This window comes from Tigriopus californicus, chromosome 4 (genome assembly GCF_007210705.1).
Source record: "Tigriopus californicus strain San Diego chromosome 4, Tcal_SD_v2.1, whole genome shotgun sequence".
Lineage (NCBI taxonomy): Eukaryota > Metazoa > Arthropoda > Copepoda > Harpacticoida > Harpacticidae > Tigriopus > Tigriopus californicus.
The window spans coordinates 8,139,271-8,162,155 of NC_081443.1; the positions used below are offsets into that span (position 1 = coordinate 8,139,271).

At 43.4% G+C, this 22,885-nt stretch overlaps 1 protein-coding gene across 1 annotated transcript in view; it reads left to right on the forward strand.

Annotated features, from left to right (window-relative positions):
• The first annotated feature begins 1,076 nt into the window (after positions 1 to 1,076).
• Positions 1,077 to 22,885, forward strand: part of LOC131879589 (chondroitin sulfate proteoglycan 4-like) — a 59,194-nt gene continuing 37,385 nt past the window's right edge. The window contains 3 exon segments of the mRNA XM_059225948.1: positions 1,077 to 1,188; positions 15,020 to 15,183; positions 21,601 to 21,743. Of these exon segments, the coding sequence (XP_059081931.1) occupies positions 1,086 to 1,188; positions 15,020 to 15,183; positions 21,601 to 21,743 (410 nt within the window). The 5' untranslated portion in view covers positions 1,077 to 1,085.

Genomic DNA, 22,885 nt, shown 5'->3' on the forward strand with positions numbered 1-22,885 from the left:
CTTTTATTCATTGGTCAAAGCCCTCTTCGAGCTGTTGTTTTGAGCCGTTTAATGATTTTTAAAATGCCTAGAATCTTTTTTTTTCATCTGAGCATGTTTTGACAGATATCAATTATTTTTTGTCTAAACTTCAAATAAAGAATACGCATTTCTATAACGCACAGCAGCCCAATGTGCTTCATAAATTTATATATTCAGCAATGAAATAGCGCAATCAATTGCTTGCCAAGGCCATTTCCATGTGTCGAGCTTAAATATCTTGTTAAGATGGATGCACTATTTTACACTTCAAGGACACAATTACAACCTTAACTAACAATTACTTTGTTCACTCTTTTCTTTCTAAGCATTCCACGTGAGAGTATTTTCAATGTTGTGATTCGAAGCGGGAAATTTGAATCCCCCTCAATGAAGTTGCTGTCAAACCTCGGGGAACCGGACAAACCTCGGGAAAGAAGTTGCGACCAACCTGCAACACCGAATAGCGTTAAAGGAATACGAGGGAAGTGAGTTCGCAGCTCTTCCGTTCGGTGAGTTCGCTCGGTTTTGGGCGATCCATCGTGCCTTTGACTGTCTTCAGCCTACGATCCTCGATCTCCGAAGGGAGGGACGAACCGTGTGTGAGTGCGAGTGTGTGTGTGTGAGAGAGAGAGAGAGAGAGTGAGAGCGAAACATTGAGAGATGAAAAGAAGCCTGAACTTGGGACGATTTTTGGACTTTTCTCCCGTGGCTGTTGGCGGCTCTTCTCTCTTCTGCTTCTTCGTTCTCCACTTGATCAGTTTTCTTGCGAGTTCCTGGAACGAAGGACCGTCTTACCGGCTTAACTCTGGATGTTTCATTTTCCAGAGGATTTGGACAAAAGAAAAAAGAAACTTTTTTTCAAATCCCGTGGAAACTTACTTAAACGGATCCCAGCTTGTTAGACCCACGCTTCAGAGAGTTATTTGAAGTGAAGTCACTTTGAAGGTGCCTAAGGAAGGAAGACGTTTTGTGTGTCCTTTTTCCTGTGCAGTCTTAGTTGATCATCGTTCAAGAAGTGATGACTTGACAGTGAGGAACCTTGAGGGAAATTCGGAAATTCTAAAATGAAACGGAAGAAAGTGAGCAACATCCAAGACATGTTCAAAATGAAGTTTCTTCTGTGGATGTGCTTCACATTTGTGTCGATTTTGTCACCATCTCGAGCAGGTAAGCGATACTCATCTTCCAATCCCCATGATGCTCAACAAGTTTTCAGAGTAGGAACTGGATTTCTTGAAACACATTCGTGCAAGCTTGCACAATTTCCACACACGAGCCATAGTTATCTCGTCTCGATTTCTGAACGTTCGCCTGAATTGAGCTTCAAATTCACAGGTGTTCACTATTTAATAGTCAGCTTAGAGCAATTAGGTTATCGCGGTGAGACCCTAGAATATCATCATAAAGCACAGCTGGGCTGTCAAATGATTGGTCAGTAATAATTGGCTTTATGAAGCGTTATCAAGACTTGCATAGGGAATAGTAGAGGTGAGCAATACAACGGCTTTATAAGAGAATCACCAGTCGAATCCGGACATTCTTCCGTGACGGGATTCGCTCTGAACATGGATCGGTCCTACGTAGAGTATTCATTCCCCCATCTCAACGAGCACTATAATTCAAGTTATGAAGAATCCACAACCATCTTGGATGGATATGCCTACGTTTTCACTGACTGGTTCCTCAAAGGCGTGTTGCAAGGTCCCATTCTGCCCAAGAGCGTGATCGAAAGCTTCGATCTCGAGGATATCAGTGCCTTTGTGGACACCGTGATCGCAGAATGGCGGACCATCTTGACTTACAATTGGGCCTTATGTCTGTGTTTGGTCATTGGAGTGATCCTGACCTTTGTTATGCCCATCGTTGGCATCGTTTGGTGCATCGTGAAAATCAAACGCAAATGTCGGTCTGCCGAATCTACAGAAGATGAGGATGATTGGGGATCTAGTCTTGGTCGGCAATTGGTGAAGACATTCTTTGTCCTCTTTTGGGCCTTGTCTTTATTTGCTCTGGTTTGGCATTTTCAAGCCAATGTCTTTATGGGACAAGGGTTCAAGCAGAGTCCCGATCGAATTGATGACGTTCTGGATGACTCAAGACTCTATCTGAACAACACTGCCACTCAAGTGGATCATTGGCGATTGACCAATTACAAAGAGCTCAAAAACGGATTCCAAGGGTCCATTGAAGATATGCAACAAGCGGTGGGTGCCACTCTGGTGGACTTTATGTACAAGAAATATCCGATTGATTTCCAAGGGCTATTGGATCTCACTGCCATGGCGCAAGATGTGTCCACTCAATACTCATCTCAGATACCCGTTCTTCAAGATGCTTTGGGCAGTATGAAAAAAACGTCGGATTTGGAAAGCAGTTTTGACGAGTTTAAGGGGATTATTTCGCCATATTTGAACGACCCATCGGTTTGCGATACCATTCAAGAGTCTTGTGACAGTTTGAGTAACTCTATTAGTTCTTGGGAAGTGAACCTAGATCTCATTCCCCCTAACTCTGTGCTAGAAATGAGTTTCACTGATGACGAGCAAAACAGCATTAAAGAACAGGGCAACAAATTGGATGTGATTAGCAAAGCAATCGAAGCTTTTAATTCGAGTTTCATCTTGAACAATGCAGACCCCGTTTTTGAAGTTTTGGACCAAGTCGGGGAGGTTTTTCAGAGCGAAGTGGGGAAAATCAGCGACATCGTGGTTGGACTGATATTCGAAGATCCCAACATCTCTGACGACATCCATGACATCATCGACCAATGGTTCGATTTGGCTTTCAATTGCCTTCTGATCCCAGGCTACATTTTAATTGTGGTATTACTCATTTACTTTGTGGGCTTCTTCTTAGGTTTATTTCGACAGGGCACAGCCGGGGCTCGAACCATGTGCACAGGGACAGCTTTGTTCTTCATCTTTTCATGGATCTTTTGGATCGTCACCCTAGTTCTATTCATCACTGGATCGTCCATTCAGAAATTGGGTTGTGACACCTTTGAGGATCAAGAGAACGCGGAATTGTTCCACATGTTCGATCGGGAATTCGACAAGCTCATCCACCGCGCCGTGAACGATAGTCGGTACGATAATGTCACTTGGAGTGTCGAGGAAATGATCGAACAGTGCCAAGAAGAGGAGTCCATATACACCATTCTTCGATTAGATGTCTTGTATGATGTGGATCAACTCATTGATTGGACCATTTACGTCGATCAAGAGGCAAGCTTAGAGAAACTCAACATGCTGTTGGCTCAAGAACAAGAGACACTTGGCAATCTCTTTCAATACTCGTCTCAAGAGACCCAGATCATCATCGTTCCCATGAATCAATTGGCCCAAAAGTGGTTGAACTTGGAGACGACTTTCTTCAAACCCATCAGCGATATTACGTCCACTGAATTGGTGGGTGCGGATATTCTCCGAGGCATGGAGGTCCAATTAAAAAGTCTCGAATCAGTACTCAGTCACGAACAATTTGATCCTATCCAGCAACAGTATAGCATACTAGTCAATGAATCCCTGACCGCTTTCGAAACAAAGTTCGGTGTGGCTTTCCAAACCATTTCCGATTACGAAGAAACCACGCAATACGAAAGTCAGTCCGTTGGCAAACGGCTCCAGGAAATGATCGAGGACATGGAAAACGCAGTGGACAAGGTCAAAGACGAAAAGAGCATTAAAAAAGAGTTGGCCATCGATTTTGAGGACACGACCGATCTCATCACGGCCTTTGGTCGTTTCAGTTCTGTTCTGGTTAAAAACGACCTAGGCAAATGTGGGCCCATGTACAACGTTTATGACACGGCCCTCAAATATGCCTGCCAAGATTTTGTCCAGCCTTTGAACTCGGTGTGGTCGGGTATTGGTTTAATTCTTATCTGTTTCATACCCCTTCTACCACTGGCCTCGTCTTTAGAGGCTGGATATCGCAATCAAAGGCTCCGGAGTCGACAAAAAACAGTGAAGGTCTTAGGCCTCGTCGAGACCGAGGACGGCGAATAACCTCTGCCTCAAGTCTAATGCTTGTCAAGACAACAGCGCATTTTACAATGCAATAAACTTGAATAATTGTGAAACAGGTGTGGGTGCTGGAAATCTGTGGGCAAGGGCAGGTGTTATTGAGCTCTGTAGAAAAGTAGAAAAGTGATTATAAGATCTCTTGTTTGCTCAGCTGAGATCAAAATGCCTGTCATATTCGCCTCTGTCACGAGTCTGATAAGTATGTTAGGATTGTTGTGCCCTATGAAAATGTTGACGGCTCTAGAAAAAGATATAATGACCGTCAGAAATATACTCATGTATTTACATTGAAGTTCATCTAGCAAAGACTTGGGACATGCTAGATATATCTTTCATTTCGCTCAATTTGTCTTCCTCGCTCAGAGCAGTGGTGGATGAAATGTTCCATTTATTCTGCATCACCCAAAACAACCGTTGGTAATAAATTGATTGTCTCCTCTTTCCTATTATCGTGCCATTTTACCGTTCAAGACATTTACGAGGTCCACCTCCTATTTGGATGGACACCCGTCAAGACAAGAAGGAAGGGGAAAAAGACTCATTCGTTATCAATTGTCGCTATTTCGCTCGCCTCAGATGAAATTGCTTTGGGCCCCAAACCAACACCGAGAACAAAAAGACATTGCACCCAAAGCAAATGGTAAAGAGTGTGTGTCTGTCTACGCGTCTTCCAAGAGCGCAATGCATACTTTCGTGACAAGCGGCTGTTCCAAATACGCCAAGCATAAATTTTGTTGCACATATAGGTAGGTAGCTTTTTAGGTACAAGCACACGCAAGTGAATATTCACTATTCTAGTTTCCTTTTGGTGCATTCGAGTTTGGACGATGTTTGGCAAAACGCAGAATAGGAAACACTTCATCATTCTTCCTTGGGGCAACTTTGACTCCTGAGAATGCAGTTCAACTCCCCGCTCTGATCAATTTCCAAGATTAATGTTAGCGAAGACCTGCCCATTCCTCCAGCTGTCCACGTGCAATGGAAACCATGGTAATAGGCTAGTAGCTAGGTGCACCATTTTCCTTTTCAATTGCATCCCTTAAAACAGACCGGACGCTTTCTTATCACTCCATAAAGAGCACAGCATCCCGCTGGGTTTGAAAACAAACCTTCTGAACTTCCTGGTTCTGTCAAGCTCAACAATAACCAACGACGAGGAAAAGAGCTAAAGCCCGCTCAGTCATTTGCATTGAATTGTCTCATCCATCTTTCTGCTCTTGTCATCATGCACAACAGCCATCGTTTCGAGCAATCTCAGTTTTATTTTAAGAGAGCATGCCTCGAACTCGATTTCAAGCAGCCTAAGCTCGCCAATTGCGCTCGATATCCGGACGGAACAACCGGGCTCGGCCCTCCAAGAATACACGGACTAAAATGCTCGTTGTAAGTGCATGTCGTTGTTGTTGTTGATAATGTTGCCGTAGGAGGAGGAGGAAGCACCGGACAAAGTTTTAAAATGACACAGCTGTGCTTACTTTTTCACTTGGAATTCCCCCGATGGGGGCACACCACACTACGTCGACGTCTAAGACGACCTGAGAAGGAAAGCGCGGCCCAATGCAGTATATACTACTATATAAGTGAAAGGAAGGAGGAGGTACCTACCTACAGTAAATGGACGTATTCTCGTTCAAATATGAAATCCAATCCATGGCATTTAAATTGCTTGACGGGTACGTCAAAGTTTTGGCTTGTCGAAATTACTACCTTCAGATCATGATCTTGGACAGTATCGGAAAAGGTGGCAATTGTACAGCAGACCATTGACTCGAATGTCGCTAAGCGTTGGGGAAAAATGCGGACATTAAAAAAAAGTTCAAAGGCAAGAATTTACCTGACAATCTATATTCTGTAGCTGTACATGGGCTCTCCACGATCCGAGATTCTGACGATTTTTCGGCGACGTTGAATTTGAAATCGAGAAGACAACAAAAAAAAAATGCCTAGGATTGCTGTACTTACGATGTTACCTTATCTTCACTTGGAAATTAGGCCAATGAACCCGTTATTACAAGCTTGCCCTTAGACAAATTGCCATCTCAAGGGAGTCTTTGGAACAATCTGAACAAAGGAGTATGAAGGTACGGAAGAAGCTCGTTGCTAAAAAATAAGGAGGGGCCAGCCATCCTTTTTGGAGATTGGAATGCATATCTGAGTCGTTGACGATATCGTGTCATTTGCTTATCATCTTTTATCTCCCACCCTTTCACCCTTTACGGGATATGAACACTTGACACGAACAAGGTCCGGTCATTCCATGTTGTGGATGTGTGCGTAGTCATGGATATCTAGACTTGAGTGGATGCTGGGCGACCAACCGACCACTCGGTTGGCTAAACATTACAATAGATGATCTCTTGAGAATCCATCACAACTCGGTATATTATCCGACATCCAGGTTTTAGACGTCTCTCTTCATATCCATGAGGAATTTGCTGCCTTGACCAGGATCGTTTCTTCTTTGTTTGGCCCATTCTCTGTAATTGCAATTGCTCTGTAACTGAGTCACACAGGAATCCTGTTCAAACATGGAGTTCAAGAGACGATAATGTGCACTAACAATTATCACGAGGAAGTCTCTTCTTTGGGCTGCAATTCGTCGCGTGCATTCCGTAAATAGATTTACCAGACTCAGCTCATCCTTCCCGAATCTCAGGAAATCACTCCACCGTGACCAAGGAGAACAATGCAGCCAACGTTGGAGGGAACATGGGACCCAAAGATATTGTTGTTCGTTTACATAGTCAAACACGTCCATCATGTTTGTTTAGGGCCTCAGCTGTCGATTGAGATGGCAAGCCAATAATTTACGGGCATTTGCCATGCCTTGGTTTCAGCCATTACTTGTGATATTCAAACTTCGGAGTTGCTCAATGACGTAGGGATCGGTGTGGCGTCGAGTGCCATTCCCCGAAGCAATTCGGTGTTGACAAAATGCCAAGAAACAACCGGCGCAAGGAGAACAAGGAGGAAGAGAAAGAAAGGCGGTGGCTGGACAGAGAGAGAAAGAGAGAGAGAGAGGGAGGGAGCACGTGGTGCATCAGTGTGGCCATGAACGAATGGGCTAAAGTTAACCTGATACTGGGTAACTTTGGGGGTGACTTTTGGGATCTCCCCTTTTGCCCGAACTTTCAGAACGAGTCTTGAATGTTATGAAACCCCTTGGAAGAGAGTTCGCCCGTTTCTGGAAACGTAGAACTCTTTCAAAACGCTCTGTCATGTTTTTGCAAGAAGCAACTTCAAAAGTTGATTCTTTTGAGGAATGATTCAGGTACATCTCCCGGGAGTTCCTTGTGCTCATGGAGTAAGCTGGCCTTTGAGCCTTGAAGATGCATCTCTACTGCCTTCTAGTGAAGTATTGGACAACCCCGAAGGTCTACATACCACCCATGGATGAAGGAGATTGGCTTGCAACATCATTTGAAGGGGAAAAAGACTCCCCCGGGCTTTGGTCGCCATGGTAGCTCCCGAAACATCCTCCAACCCAGGAGATTGGGCAATATTTTTGAACTTCAATTACACATCCCCGTATGCGTCGCTCTTGATCTCGCTGTTCTTGCCGAACCCTTATCTCATTCAATAAATCTTGTTTACCACAGTAGAAAAAAAAATCGGGCAAAAAGAGAAAGAGACAGTACAAAACTTGGTTTGTGCAATTTCAAAGTCGGGCAAAAATCAGGCTCATAAATAATCGCCACAACAGATCCTTTCTATGTGTATTACATCTTTCTGAACTCTAAGGCGTAGGAGGCCTTCTATATTATGCTGTTGAGCCCAGAAGACATCCGTGCATTGCGATGAAAGCAAAAAATATCGCTTCAGTAGCAAATCTTTCTATTCCTCGGATCGATGAACACTGATCAATCTGAGCCCTTATTGTTCGTAGCCTGGTGATTTGCAAGTCATATTTCAAGGAGATCAAAGACTCAAAATGTTTACTTGTTATGTTCTGTGCTCTGATTCCATCTTCATAACAGGCTACTTTTTTCAAAGTAAAATTCTTGACATGCATCATATCTTGCTCATTAATTCACTGGCCATACATGGTCATACAAGTAAGTTCGTTGAGAATGGGCCTGTCCTCCATTCTTTCCTCGTGTGATTGATGCCTTCTGTTCCTAGGAAAAAGTCTCCGGTTTTGAAGCCTTAATCATCAAAACGAAACAAATGACTTGGGGGGGGACGTTGTCGCCATGTGCTCATATGTTTTCTAATGGCTATGGAGGATCTGATGTTTCATTTGTAATGAGAGGATTTTCTAAACAATTTGAAGGCGGAGCAAGACTCTTTACGCATGAAATCTATTAGAACTCCTAGGATATTCTTGTCGCAGTGGATTAAAGGCAAACTTAAGTGCATGGAATATTCATGGATCTTGTGATTTTACCGAGAGCCAGAAGAATCCGTCGCCTCAACTTTTTTACCCATACCCATAAAAGAGTCCAAATGTGTCCATATTGTTTCCCTCTGAAATGCCAAAGAAGACGAAGGGAGGCTTCCTTCTCCTCGTTCTCCTCATCGATCTGGCTTTTGTGAGTGGCCTCAGCAGAAATGGCCAAATGCTGCTTATTCACTCTACTTCAAGTCGATTGTGCTAAAAGGGTAATTCTGCCCAAAATGGATGTTGTCTTTTTGCCTTTCCCAACTTTGCTTTTGGCCTACTTCTCATCATGATGGCTCGTCATTTATTGGCATCTTCAGCTACAGACTTTTGAGAGTGACTTTTCAATTGCTCCCTTGTTCTGAAAATGCTCGAGTTGCTATTTGGCCAACTTCCCTCGTAATCATCCTTGGAAAGCAATTTGTTCCCAAAAATGTATCGTGCCTTCACCGCTTGTCGATACAAACAGTTCTAAGTTCACTACCATTTCCTTTATTACAACAGAACATACTTTACGTTTTGATCATTCACAAAGGACCAGCAGAGTCATTCATCGCATCCTTGGACCACAAAGAAAGAGACAGATTTCACAATGACTGGTTAGCTATTCACAATTTTGGAGGACCCTTTGTTCTAATCTTGAATGGAACACACAACACCGTGTATTTAGGGCCCGTCGGGATGCCTGCTCGGTGGGATGGTTGGTTAGTTGGTTGGTTGGTGGGTTTGCCTTATGGTATGCATTCTCCTTAAACATCGTCGTCGACATTGGAGTGCAGAGAGAGAGAGAGAGAGTTTTCTCATTCCCAAATGGCCACGAAACCCCTCTTGCAAATAAAGTTCACCCAGAAATCTCGGCCATCTGACTTCTGAGGCCTTGTTTTGCCAAATCTTTATTGGATGGCTCGTTTCACAACGCTCTCACCGGAATTCATGTGAAGCCATTTTTCCCGAAATATTAAAAAGAGAGCGAATCAGCCATCCACCATTGTGGAGCTTTGCGCTAATCTAGTGTAATTTTCAGGAAAAATGGCCTTAAACGTCGTCCTTAACTCTCCTCCTTTGCCCCAATTTGCGCCATTTCCATAGAAGAATAGCCAGCCTCACAAAGAGAACGACAGGTAGAGAACCGACCTGAATCTGGTCCTCAAAATCCCCATGCTTTCGTGGTCAAGTGATGCTTCTCTGGAGCTGGAGCATCGCCACCCAAGAAAACCAGAGACGAAAGGTGGACATTACTGAAGACCATATTTGCAAAGTCCTGCATTTTTATCCGTCTTTGGTTGGAACAATACTGGTTCTGCTTGAGACGGTTTTGAATGGGGACGACTTCTCCTGAGACTCAGGTCATCTGCAGAGGCAGAAGATCTGCATTAATCAAAGCTAAACCTACTTTAATCTTGACTTTAACTGGGACCCCCATCTACTCAGATAAAAGAACGAGAGTGGAGCGATCTTTGTTAACTGAACATTATCATGTCACAAACGATTGTGACTCGGAGGTCATGTCAGAACATGAGTGAGCTCTTGGAACACGGCGGAAGACAGACTGCAGATAAAATTGGAATTAGCCTTCAACTGTACATGTACAGTACGGTATGTATTGTAACCTTCAACGGTTTGGCACCTACGCACCTCCTTCCTTCATCTTGACGAGTTTTCTTTTTGTTGACAATCAGAAATTCTCTTTTTTCTCCAGCCTCTCCTGGAAAGTGAAACGGAATGGCCTCAAGACGAACTTTCTTATACGTACATACTACAGTAAAGAATGTGCTCAAGAGGGGAAGGCTACCTCACCATGTTGTCTCCGTCTCTGTCAGATATTATGCTCGAAATGAATTGGAAGGAAATGAGATTTGGCCGAGGCACGATATGGTGCTCTTGGTTTGACATTATCTGGTTAGAAATTAACTTCAAAGTGCTGTTGCTTCCAAGCCAAGACGATCCATCGGCGCATTTGCTCGGGGCGTTTTCCGACTTTGTTGAGACTCTGGCCTCCTCGTGGTTCTTTCTTGAGCCGCCTTCCTTCATGATGTCCTTGATTGTCCCGAATTGGTTCTGTGGTAATGCACTCCCCGATAGGATCCAGCCCTAGGCCTCCCTGTCATTTTGCGGACTCATCATCCATCATCCATCACCATTATTCAATTATCTCCCTGTAGCCCAGTACTTGAGCAATTATCAGATGCTTGAGAATGGCCTAGTTTACATACTGCGAACATGAAAGGTAGGTACCAACACAAAAGAAGGTTGGTCAGAGCTCTCAGATACAAGAATTGGCGGATGGACTCCCCTCTAAATATGTACGCATTATGAAATGATCATCATCTTCTGTAAGCAACTCGAAGATATACCAAAACACAAATCCCTGTTCATCTCAAGCCTGTTTTTGGTCCTGATTTCGCCAAGTGTATTTAATGACCGGAGTTTAGAAAAGTGGTCCAATTTGTGGACTGCTTTGGGGAAAAGGAAAGGGAAAACGAGGAGATGAGATTCTTACGATAATTAGTTTGGTTTTCCCACGATACGTACGTGGTTGATTTCAACTTTCGGCTTCATCTAGTGAGTCGGTCGAGTATGCAGCGCGTTCATGTGAACCTCCGTGGAACAAGTTTGGATCTGGAAAGTTTGGATCGGAGAACGTTCCCAAGGCTAACGGGGAAGAAACCTTGTACCAACACTACAGTTTGTGTACGACAGTCAAGTGGATTTCGGTAGAGAATTGTTCATACCTATCAAAATAATACTATTGGCTTTGAACGAAGTATGTAGAATATAATATTGACAGACTGTACATATTCTTCGCTTCCTAGGGTTTGCGTGAGAGTAAAGACAATTCAATTTAGAGCAAGCAAAACATGGCTCCTTCCCTTTCCTTTGGTTGAAACTTCCTCTGCGGATCTCGAGTACTCGAGTGGAACATTGAATCACAGAGATTGTACAAGTTTCTCGTTGGGTCCAATTTGGGATTGATTCTCCTCTCGTCATTTATTTCAATTGGACAGCCAATCGATCTTTTGCATTCCAAAAGGCTATTTGTCCATGTTCAACTCGATTCTCTGTTGTTGTTTTTTTTCTTCCTGGCTTTTCGAACTTCATTTGACAATGGCGTGGAAATGAGATATCGGGCGCCATAAAGGCCTTCTTCATTTCCATTTCCTGCCTAATTTCCAGGACAAAATCCGCCCCTGTCTAAAACGAACGTACTCTCATGATGGACATGGTCACTCAAAAAACGGGGTTTATCTGGCACCAGTAAGCTTTACAAAAGGATGATCCTCCTCTCTCATCGCCTCATATGCATATGGATAACACCGGAGTGTTCCACCACCAGCCAAGTCCGACCGACGTTCATTCACTATCAAAACGTCCAATATGAAATGAAAGAGAGAGATATAACGACTGAGAGTTCATTCCAATTCAGCTCACACTGGGTCCGTCCTTCAACGAGTTGCTGGTTTAATTCAATGCGTAAATGGCCACACCATTGAGCCTTGGCCAGGGAACGGATGGTTCTTATTCTTCCAGTGTAATCGGAAGCTGAATGGTGTGAAAACTTGCTTCAGGGCTTGTATCTCATTCGTCTGTCCGTCAAATAAGGCCCCTCTCGTTCCACTTTACTCGGTACATCCACGTTCCTCACTTTATACACACACACACACACCTACCCATCCACCAAGCCACGCGCACCCCCACACTCACTCACTTGTAAAGCAATAGTACCTCGAGTGAGGTAGTGAAGCATAAATGGACCAAAATCTCGAGCTCGTGGGTCCTTGCCAACAGATGAAAGCATGAACATGAATGCTTTGCCTATGCTGTCAGTGCCACTATGCCAACTATTTTTGCCTTCCTTGTCTGATTGGTGAATGGTTTTTCCTGATCATTGTTCAGTCACGTCACACTATGAATACAATACACAAAATAAAGTACATGGACAAGAAGGAAGAAGGCTCGAGTGTCAAGCAAAGTAACTGATTTCTAAGGCCAAGTGGCCATTCTTGCGTCCTTCTTTCTGACACTATATTACGTAGGGAAGCAACTCATACCAGTTGCACTAAACCTAGGTTCCTCGATCTATGCATTAGTCATTCAAATGTTACCGCTCTAGAAATATGTTATAGGATGGCCATATATCGCATGGTCCATCTAACTGAACTGGGGGGTTTCTCTGTCCCATTCCAGTGGGATGGCTCAGATTGGTGCATTTTCCGAGGACCCGAACGACTTGCACCCACACTCATATAACCGGGAAAAAAGTCTTCAGGCGGCATTTGAAATTCTATGACTGTTTCGAGGTGAAAGTGGTGATTTTTTCGTCTTCTTTGGAAATTGAAGAAAATGGTGCGTTCTACTATTGCCATTGTGAGGGGCGAAAAGAAATGGGGAAGAGAAGCGGGAGAAAAATGGCTTCATGCCAAGAGCCACTCTTCAGGGAAAGAGTTTCACTTAAATATGTTCCACAACGCTCGTCCCACGGCTTAGGTATCTTCTCGACCTATCGTGAATATCCAGATCTTAAAACAAGTTTGCACTCCCGATAGGGGCGAAACTATGGCCACAGATGTAAATCTCTGAAATGAGAATAGGCAGAAAGTGTAAGTTATGATTTATTCATCCGAGCCCTTTTGACATCTCAAGAAGATGATCCAACATGCTTGGAACGTCGATCCAATCTTTGGTGAAGGGGCCGGAGCAGAAGGACTTGTCAAGACTCTCATTGAGAAAGGCTTTAGAGACTGTGTAAGCACTGCCTTTAGAGGTCCTAAAAGTCAAATAAAACTCCATCCATTTCCTTCCTCACACAAAACCTTCGAGAGGTGTTCTTGGTCCCAATTGGCTGCTGCGTGTCGTGTGACCTTTGGCAATAGCACTCCCGGTAACTTTGAAAGCAATAATTTTGTGTCACAAGTTAGTAGGAGACAATTTGACTATGTTTTATTGCATTTCTGAAGCATCGTTTGCTCGTTGTCAGTAGACCCAACAAAGCCTTTGGTTCCATTTCGAGCCTTGACACAATGCGGTACATGGGACATGGTCTGGGACTCTAAATAGTAATGCTCCGGGTAACGGGCTATTATTAGTGGTCGTTTTCTGGCTTCTGAATACAACAACATTTTCTCATTCACTCCTCAAAAAGCCAAGAGGCGAATCAGAGTCATAATCTGGTACTTGAATGGCTTCGGTGTGTCGTACGAGTTGAAAAGAATCCCATGTTTGTTTCGATCAAGACACGAGAGCTCGATTGGCAATTTTGAACTTGTTCCCACTTCTTGCATTTGCTTGGCAAGTTTATGGGACCCTTTGAGGTGACAGAACTGGGAAAATCTCGAATGTTAGTCAATCAGAAACGCTCTCGGCAAGTCTCATGGGGGCCTGAAAACCTACATACAACTTGAATCGAGGACGCCTTGAAAGCTCAAATCACACAATGAAGAGCTCTTGAAATTGCTTCTTGAAAAATAAGGAAGCATGTAGCTTTGCCTGTTGTTACTCCATGTACATAAAAAGTTGATGTGTGATTGTAAAATGAGGTATTCCAAGTTTTGTCATGGAACTAAGGAGGAACATATCCAATTGGACAAAGTGTTCGAAAACCAGAGAAGTGAATTTTATTGGAACATTCTTGTGATTGGCTTCCTCATTGGTCTTGAAACTGGCTACTGAGTTCATTTCGCCCCCGGTAAAATTGGAACATCAAGGTAGGGAACACGAGGAAAGAGCGCATAAAAGAAGGAAGAGCTCTGAACGTTGGGGTTTTGGAACCATGTGGAACCAGAAATGAATAATGATGCCACGACGAATACGGAACTAATCCATACCACTCATCCAGACATATTGTGACTTCTGTTCCGAACAACTCCACATTCCACTCATTGAGGATTCTAGATCTGGTTCGAATGGCTTTCAATGTCCATATTACATGGAAAGATAAAGGCCATTGCCTCACCAGCAGGTGGATTGCAAGAATGGTATCTTTTCAGTTTCCCACCAAGCTCAGCAAACGGAGACTCGATGTGGGTTTATTAGCGCAAAGAAGATGGCACGACCTGATAATTTGGCTGAAAATTGAGTTGCTTGGTCGGTTTGGTCGTTGCTGAAAACGGCCAGGCAAACTTAACGGTAGCTGTCCTTGGTGGGGAAACGCACATTGCATTCATTTTGCAGCCATAATTTTCTCTCCCAGCCAATTTATTTCCTGGCGTCGTCTCGTGGAGGGTTGAAATGAGTCAAGGCTTTGGTGCTGTTCACAAAATTTCATTATCCCGGATACCCTGCAATTTCTCCTGTGAGAGGCATTTCCACGTGACATTACTCTCTGCGTATCATAAAAAGGGCACTCAAATCGATCCACTGAGATTTTTCTGGTCATACACAAAGCTAGATAAGTTAGAGCTAAAGTTGTCTTTTAGACTAACCATTTTGGTGCCTTTCCGTCTTGTTTTCATTCTTGTTGTTGGTCGTGTCCAATGTGTTTAAACAACCAACATATGTAACCATTAATTTATCGTTTGTTACGGAGAAGCCCGGCCCTGTAAGCTGGGATCGAGATGCATCCAATGGATTAATCAATATCCATTTTCTGTTCCAGCCTCATTCTACGGTTCCAGCCATGTGAGCTTACCACTTCAAGATGCCAAAAGTACCACCGATATCTCATTTCGGTTCCGAACCTCCAAGGCCGAGGCTCTTCTGGTTTTGGTGGCGGGCAGGATCGATTATTGTCTGGTCATGCTACAGGGAGGGGCCATCAAGGTAAGCTCCGACGAGGATCAAACTCAACTTGCTTCCCAGGTCCAAGATGAAGGAGACTGTGGAGGGCAAAAAAGGTCATTCCACTGGAAATGACTCATTTCCAAAAGAGTTGATCGCTTGGGGTCTAGACCGCGGAAATCCTTATCCATACCAAATCCCTTTTCAACTGTGAATCATGCCCACTAATCAATAGGAGGAGGTCATGCATGGCAAAAAGGGTCAGGTGATTGACCATCGCCCCATTCGGGCAACTAACCTTGGCAATTTTCGGAAGAGAGACTTTCCCTGTACACGATCGATCTTTTTAGTGCGAAATGCGGATGAGACGGGAGTCCATTCCACAAGGCTGGTATATATTTGCCAGCAGGTATTTGCACCACTTCTTTCGCCACTCCTTGGAAGAGACGAATGCATCACATGTCATTGTGAATTAGATTGGAACAAGAACTTCATTCCTTGCCTGTCTATCTGCAGGTGCCTGTCTTTCAGGAACCAGGCAATTTGGATGGATCCTCTGCTCAGCAGACTTGTGCCTTCCCAACTTAGGTGCCCTTTTCAATCTCCTTGAGCTATTCCCTTCGTACTTGGCCTTGCCTTTACGTAAGCACTCACTCCTAAAGCCTCACTCTTATGGCTTCCTCCTTTTGGAACACTCATGCACTTGACGCGAGAAGACCTGAATTCGTCTTGTCCTTCTTCAACACCAGACTTGGCAGATGCAAGCATATTTCAGCGATCAATCTTCCCACGGCTTGATATATCGTCGGCATCCCAAAGGCAGTAAATACTTTTCTCAAGTTCAATTTTCCTTTGAACTCATATGGTTTTACAAGGACGACTTCATCACTGGACAGCGACGGGGGTGGAGGGAAATGAGTATATCCAATTACAATCAATCAAATGAATTTCTCTTTACATGAGTTGACTCAATTAGAGCCTCAGAAAGCAATGGTCAGTTTTGATCTCAATCGAACGTCTATGTCAAAAGTTATGAGCATTTAAAACTCGGACCGGGGAGGGCGCAAATTGAGTCAGTTAGCACCAGGTTGGTAAGATCTTAGCAACGTGGTGCTAAGCAAGTCATTTTCTGCCCACGTCGCACTGAGTTTCAGGACCTCATTGCTTTTGACGCAGACGTTCGATTGAGGTCAAAATTAGCGAACGCTTGAAGTCAAACTTGTGTGAAGGAAAATGCATTCGCTTCATCTGGATAAAAGTTATGTTTTCCCCACCCTACCGTCTCTGTCCAGTGATGACGTCGTCCTGGGGTTTTATCAAGGCAAAGTCCTGGGCTTTCGAAAGTATTTCAAGTGGACGCCACAACCCATCAAGCCAAATGCAAAAACATAGGCGTAGGTTCTTTGAAATCAAGCAATCTTCTCAGATTGACATGGTTAAACTGGAAAACAAAGTTTGAGATGCAAAGCCTCTTCCAAGGGTGATTACCGGCATACAATACGAGAAAGGCCAGCCAGTAAGTTCTGAGAAATCTAAGGGCTTTCATCATAATCAGGGTCCAGTCAACTCTAATAACTTCACGCAACAGTTCCACAAAGGTGCGTCAACAAACTGCCATGTCACAATTTCAAGTTTTCACAACATGAGTCACATTATCCAAATGACTGACTTTCCCCCACGGTACCAGATGTATTTTCCCTTGGTTCCAGCTTCAACTGAAATTTAGAATTTTGGAACTCTATCGGGAACAGTTTATATGAAAGTGAGCCATTTATCACTTGAGAGAAATTCATGGACCGGCCTTTGAGACAGTATGATGCGCCTAAAAGCTGTCTGACCGAGAACATCGTTATCGGGCCATTGTGGCACAAACTCACGCTGAAACACTCTTGGTTGCATGGAAACATAGAGGCCCTTGAGAAAGATCTTAGCCCCTACCACTACGGCCGTCTGACTTAGACAGAGGGATCAAGAGATTTGCGTCTTGAGACAATAGTGTCACGCGTACGAGAGTAGCAATTAACCATGCACCACCAAATGGGATCTTCAGAGAGCTTAATATCAGCCAAACCAAGGGAGTCAAAATAAGTGCATTGGAGAGTGACGCAGTGCACATTTTGGCAGTCCTAGTCAAAACTGGTCGTCGTCGTTTCCGTTTCTTTTTATCGGCCTTTGTGGAGGTCAACGAGAAGAAGGCGTTACATTCACGATTTCTTTTTCTCAGAAGAAAAGAAAAAAAGTTGAAGTGCATTGAAAGTTCAATTGCAACTTGGCTCTTGAGTTTTGATGCTGACGGTCGGCACCAAAAAAACTTGGTCCAACTATCTTGCCCCAACAAAGTGAGCAGTGTGACTCACTTTTACTTTTATGAGTCTCATTGAAAGCCCCCAACTATTGTCTGGCACATAATGTCTAGAAAACTTGTCACATCGCCTTTTTATTGGCATTCAGCTACATAAGCCAAAAACTCAAGGCTGGTACGCAAATTCCACCCAATGACCTTTGAGTCAACGCCATTGATCACTCCACTCGTAGATATTAAAGGTAAATAGTAAATATTTCAATAGGTTTTGTTTATGAGGGATTTAGGGGTATTTATTCAAGATAATGAAAAGCTTGAAAATCATATCCTGTTAAAGGTAAGGAAAAGTTTGCAAACGTGTCGTTGAATACATTGGACGTTTCAGCCCAGAGAGAGATCATCGGTTTCAGAAACTTACCATCCACCGTCAAAAAGTCTGTTTTTTTCAAAAATAGCTCGCTTAATGAGCCAAGTTTAATACGTTGTCGAACGAAATCGAGATTGAATTTCATAGAGTGTGATCAAAGGATGGTTGAGCTAGAGAAGTGGACTGCGAACGGAAGCAAAAAATTCTTATCTCCTAAACCGTTCCCATTTATCCAAACAAGCAATTCATACGACCACAAGATCTTGTTGAATAGATGAGCTTGGCCAAGTTTGAGCCCAAAGCTAGAGTATGCTTAGGGAGCTCAGGAGATATGTCCAAAGTTATGTAGTAAAACATACATAAAATTCAATTTTTCGGCCTCCTCTTGGTCAACAACATAAGCTTTTGACAACCTAAGTTTGAAACGAATCATTTTACAAATGAATAATATAAAAATGACCTGCGTTTGACTGAGGAAATCCATGTTTCTTTTACTATTACTTTAATTCGAAAAGTGGCTCAGATTTGCTATTAGCAAGAACAGGCTGATTTGGCGGGAAACTCGTTCACAGTCCATTTTTCTAGAAGTTCGTGGCTGAGCTAACATATAGTGCTTTCTCTTGTTTCAGCATTGCAGATGAATGATTGATGTCTGTAAAAAGTATTAGATTTTTCTTGGCTTTATGTATAGAGTTAGACATCGGAGTCCTTAAGAAGAGTGAGCTTCGAGAAAAGTTAGAGCAAAAATGCTGCGTTTTTGGAGATGAGAAGCCCGTTTGGATGCGACCCTCCTCTTGTTTGTAGCTTTTAAATACCAGAATAATAGCACCGAAGATAAAGTGTCACCGCTAACAAATTACTGTGATTTCTTTTAACAGAAACAAACCTATAAACAGAGTTACAAAAGGTCGAGCAGGTCCAAAGATGTTTGCTTGAAACATCACAAGAATTTGAGAGCTTTCGTATTAGAAGAGACTACGTAGAAAGCTTTGGATTGTGCAATATTCGAAGAAGGTACAATAGGTATCTGATACTCAATGTCTTCAAATGCATTCAGGAAATTTGTCCGATCTCATGTCCTCTCCTCTTTCTCGGGCTCCTTCATTGTTTCACATGTTTCCCTACAATGTTCCTAAGAATACAAATTGTTGCTCTTTCAGCAGGTTTCAATTCCGATTTGGACAAGCTTTTGACCAAAATTCCACATCAACCTTACATTCAAGAGCTAAACAGAACAGATAACTCTTGTTAGTCAGTGGTTTGGATATGCTATGAACATTAAAGTTAAATAAGAATTATGGTTTTTCTATCTTGAATTGCTGAGCAATACATTCCGAGCAACGGCAAAGAAGTCCTCCCCCTTACAAAAATCCCTTTTGGGCCTTATTCCCCTCTCCATCGTCCTTGGGAAAAGCGGGAGAAGATTGAAAAGAAGAATGATTGGAGAGGGCCTATTGCCCGCTGTTTGGTCAGGTCTTCATTCGTAATTATTGATAGAAAGGCGCTAATTAGTGGGCCAAAAAAGAGCATTTCCAGCCAAGAAGACGGATCTCTAGCTCAGGAATGCTTCCACTTGATGGTCATGAGAGAAAAATAATGTTGAAGATCTGTTATTTCGACTAAGATGTACGAGTTAGTCCCTAAGCTTTGCAAATAGAGACGAAAATCGTGTTTGGGACCCTTACCATTATTTGCCTTTAGATCGGATATGGTCACCCTCAAAGAGATTGAGGAAAAACAAGAGCAACGCCAGGAGAGGAAGTGACGAAAACGAATCATAATTCGACCAAAAAGAGTGCCATCAAGCGTAAACTCATCCTGTCAGTGTTGATCACCATCAATTTGAGCATTCTTGGCAAAGCCGAGGAGGTTACAAAAACTGGTGATCGTTTGAGAGTTCACAAGATGCTTTTTCGTCGCATTCACTCTGAAGGGACGACCCTCTCAAGGAAATCAGATCAATCACTTTGAACATCCTATTCCCTGGGATTTAATATTGCGTGGGCTCAAACTCTGTCACAAACCCTGACAAACAGAGAAACTCAGAATCTCAGAGATGATTTATACGCTTATTTTCCCTTCATTTCGATTGCAATAAGTTGATGTAAGATAGGAGACATATGGTTGGTTGGTTAGTGAGTGAGCAAAATGAGCACTTTTGAGTTTGAAACTTGGTTCGCAAGCTCGTTCCAAAAACTAGACGAGGGCGAGAACTTCTAGAAAATTACAGCCTTTTGTCTTCTGGAGAGAAGAAAAAACTTTGAGATCTCGCCTGCATTTCATCAAGTGTAACAGACAGGTTTTTTTAAGAAAACTATTTAGATAACACCCGCTTGGCTCTTGAAGAAGGTGACCAAAAAGGCGGATTGCTCCAAAGTCATCACTCCTTATCCTTTTTTTTTAGCATACTAAATACGTCCTTAAACTGTGCGTATCCTCAATCTTGCCTCGAATGCAGGTATTTGTTTCTCCGAAGGGATTCTTCATTCATGTGAGGAACATTTCATTTCCCAAGCGATAACATGCATACATTCAGTAGAGAAAGTTGCCCGCCCGTCGATGTAGGTAGAATTGTGCATTTTGGGGGGACATATTTGTCCACATTCCTTGTGCAGCTTTTAGGATATTGTGAGATAGTGCTTCTCAATGGTTCGTGCACAACTGATATTATAGTTGTAGGCTCACACCGATTGTAAGAAACCTGGGAATGGGCAAGTTCGCCTTTATGACCTTCTTTTTATTGTGCCAGTCGACCCCTTTCCTTTTATCTACGAATACAATCGTCTATTCATAACATTCATGAAATATCTGATCCAGTAGTAGGTTGGTAGAAATCGGATGCCCAACGGTCAATCTGAATGTCGGCCAATCAAGACCTTGGTTGGTTTGGGATCGATTATTGTCGAAACGCTTCAGGCAATCACCTTCTTCTCTTCCGATTAACTCTCATCCTTTGAGCGCTGAGATCTATTTTCCCATGGCTAACAGCAATCTAATAGTTCCAACCCACTGAGTGTGTGAGTGTTTCTATTAACTTGAGCATCTGGAACCGCACACGAGCAGACCAAGCACATAAACTACTTTTGCAGACATTCTACCGCAACAGAATTGATGGCCTTTTTTCCCACTGTTGCAGCTGCATAAATCTGGCCTCTTTCACAGAGCCTCTAAGGGACTACTGTACAATATACAATTGTACATGTATAGTACACGCTCTCACATAGCACACGATAATCAGAATGGAAATCTTCACCGACTACCACCTACAACCCAGCTATGTTTAGTATGGCTTATTGGTTTCCAAGCGCTTCTGATTCATTATTTGAGTGTGTATCGCTCAATAACTCGACCTTGCGTGTCTTGGTATTCTCAAGCGTAAAAAGTTTCGCCATTATCATTGCCAGGGCCTAGTTATTTTGGGGTGGGTGAAGGTGTCGTGTCGGAGGGAATGACTGCTGTAGTCTACGGATGATCGAGACACAGAGGTAAGGTAGAATTGGATGAGGATGATATGGCAGATAACTTTGGTGCAAGAGAGAAGGACGGAAAGAGACAATTCAGAGAGCGACGGCCTTATCTTAAAGGTCGGCATCACATCCCCTGCCCCCTCCCTTCTGAACTGGAAGCTACTCTAAAGTGACAATGCCAGGAAGAGGAAAGTTTCTCTGCCAATCCAAAGTCGGGAAGGAGGTCCTTGTCCATCAGACACGAGTCGATTAGACTCGCTTTCACGTGCTGTTCCACTTAGTCACAAGCAAACTTTGCCGACACTCGATTTTGTTCTTTTCAGGTTCACATCAACCTTGGAGCAGGCGAGTCCGAATTGAGCAGTCCACGGGGCCTTCGTCTGGACGATCTCAAATGGCATCAGGTCAAGATCATTCGCAACGATGCAGACATGAGCTTGGTGGTCGACGACGTTCACTCAACCAAGTAAGTCTTTGGCCTTTTCTCCTAGTACGGTCGGGGAACAACCCCTCCCCTGGCCATATTGTTTAGTCTCGTTCCGATCAATCTGAATTCGATAGTGTGTTTATTCATAACGCAGAAAAGTGGACTTTGTTCCAATCTATTGCTCAATGTACTTTGGGCGAGGTTAACACATGTTTCTTGGGCACTTTCTTTGACCTGGAACCGATAAATAGCGAGGTTCACAGTTCCGTTTCAAGGAGGCTTAGTGTTTAATGTGTTACAATAAGATCCTGATCTTTGTGGAATTTATGGCCGAGAAAAGACACAGAGCGATTCATTTTATGTCTATGCAAAATGTCCTCAAGTCCTTTCAAGGGGAAATGATTCATTCTCGACGGTTGTAGGGTGAGGTGGTGTGCCTGGAACAAAAGATGAGCAAGACTAGAATAACCTCATGCGAGGATTTTTGTCGAACTGTGAAAATATCGTGGCGATCAAATTGATTTCTGCCTCGATTTGACTTCAGGCTTCAGCAATTTACTTTTATGCTTCCCCCACGTTTTCCATTTCGTTGCTATGAGAGTCAGTGTTCCGGATGGAGCAGTCGTAAAAAAAACATTCCGCCCAAAAGTTCGATGAGAGCAATATGAAGTTTTCGAATCGGAATGCGAAAGGCTCCCTCAATTTCTGATTCCATTGTGCGTTTGTTTGAAGTTAAAGCCCATGATGAGGAACCTCTAATCAGAGGTCTATTCAGGACCAAATCGACGACGGCCTACCAGCCCCCTCCAACCAGCTAATTCTCCAAAATGTTCAATGCCGCCCAATTTCATTATCCCGGTACGGACTTCGTTTGTTTGAAGTTAAAGCCCATGATGAGGAACCTCTAATCAGAGGTCTATTCAGGACCAAATCGACGACGGCCTACCAGCCCCCTCCCCCCGCATCACCCGTAGGTTTTCAACCCGTGTATCCATTTCCGACACGCTCTAGAGGCTGCAAATATTCATGAGATGAGACGGTTGACACTGGCTGGCATCATTGTGAGATTGTAATCTGGACCCCAAAAGTTGCTCCTTGACGCAAGCAACATGTCAAGCTCGTCTGGAGAATGAAAAAGGTCGCGTTCATCGTGATGCCGATTCCCACTTGTGGGCCTCCTT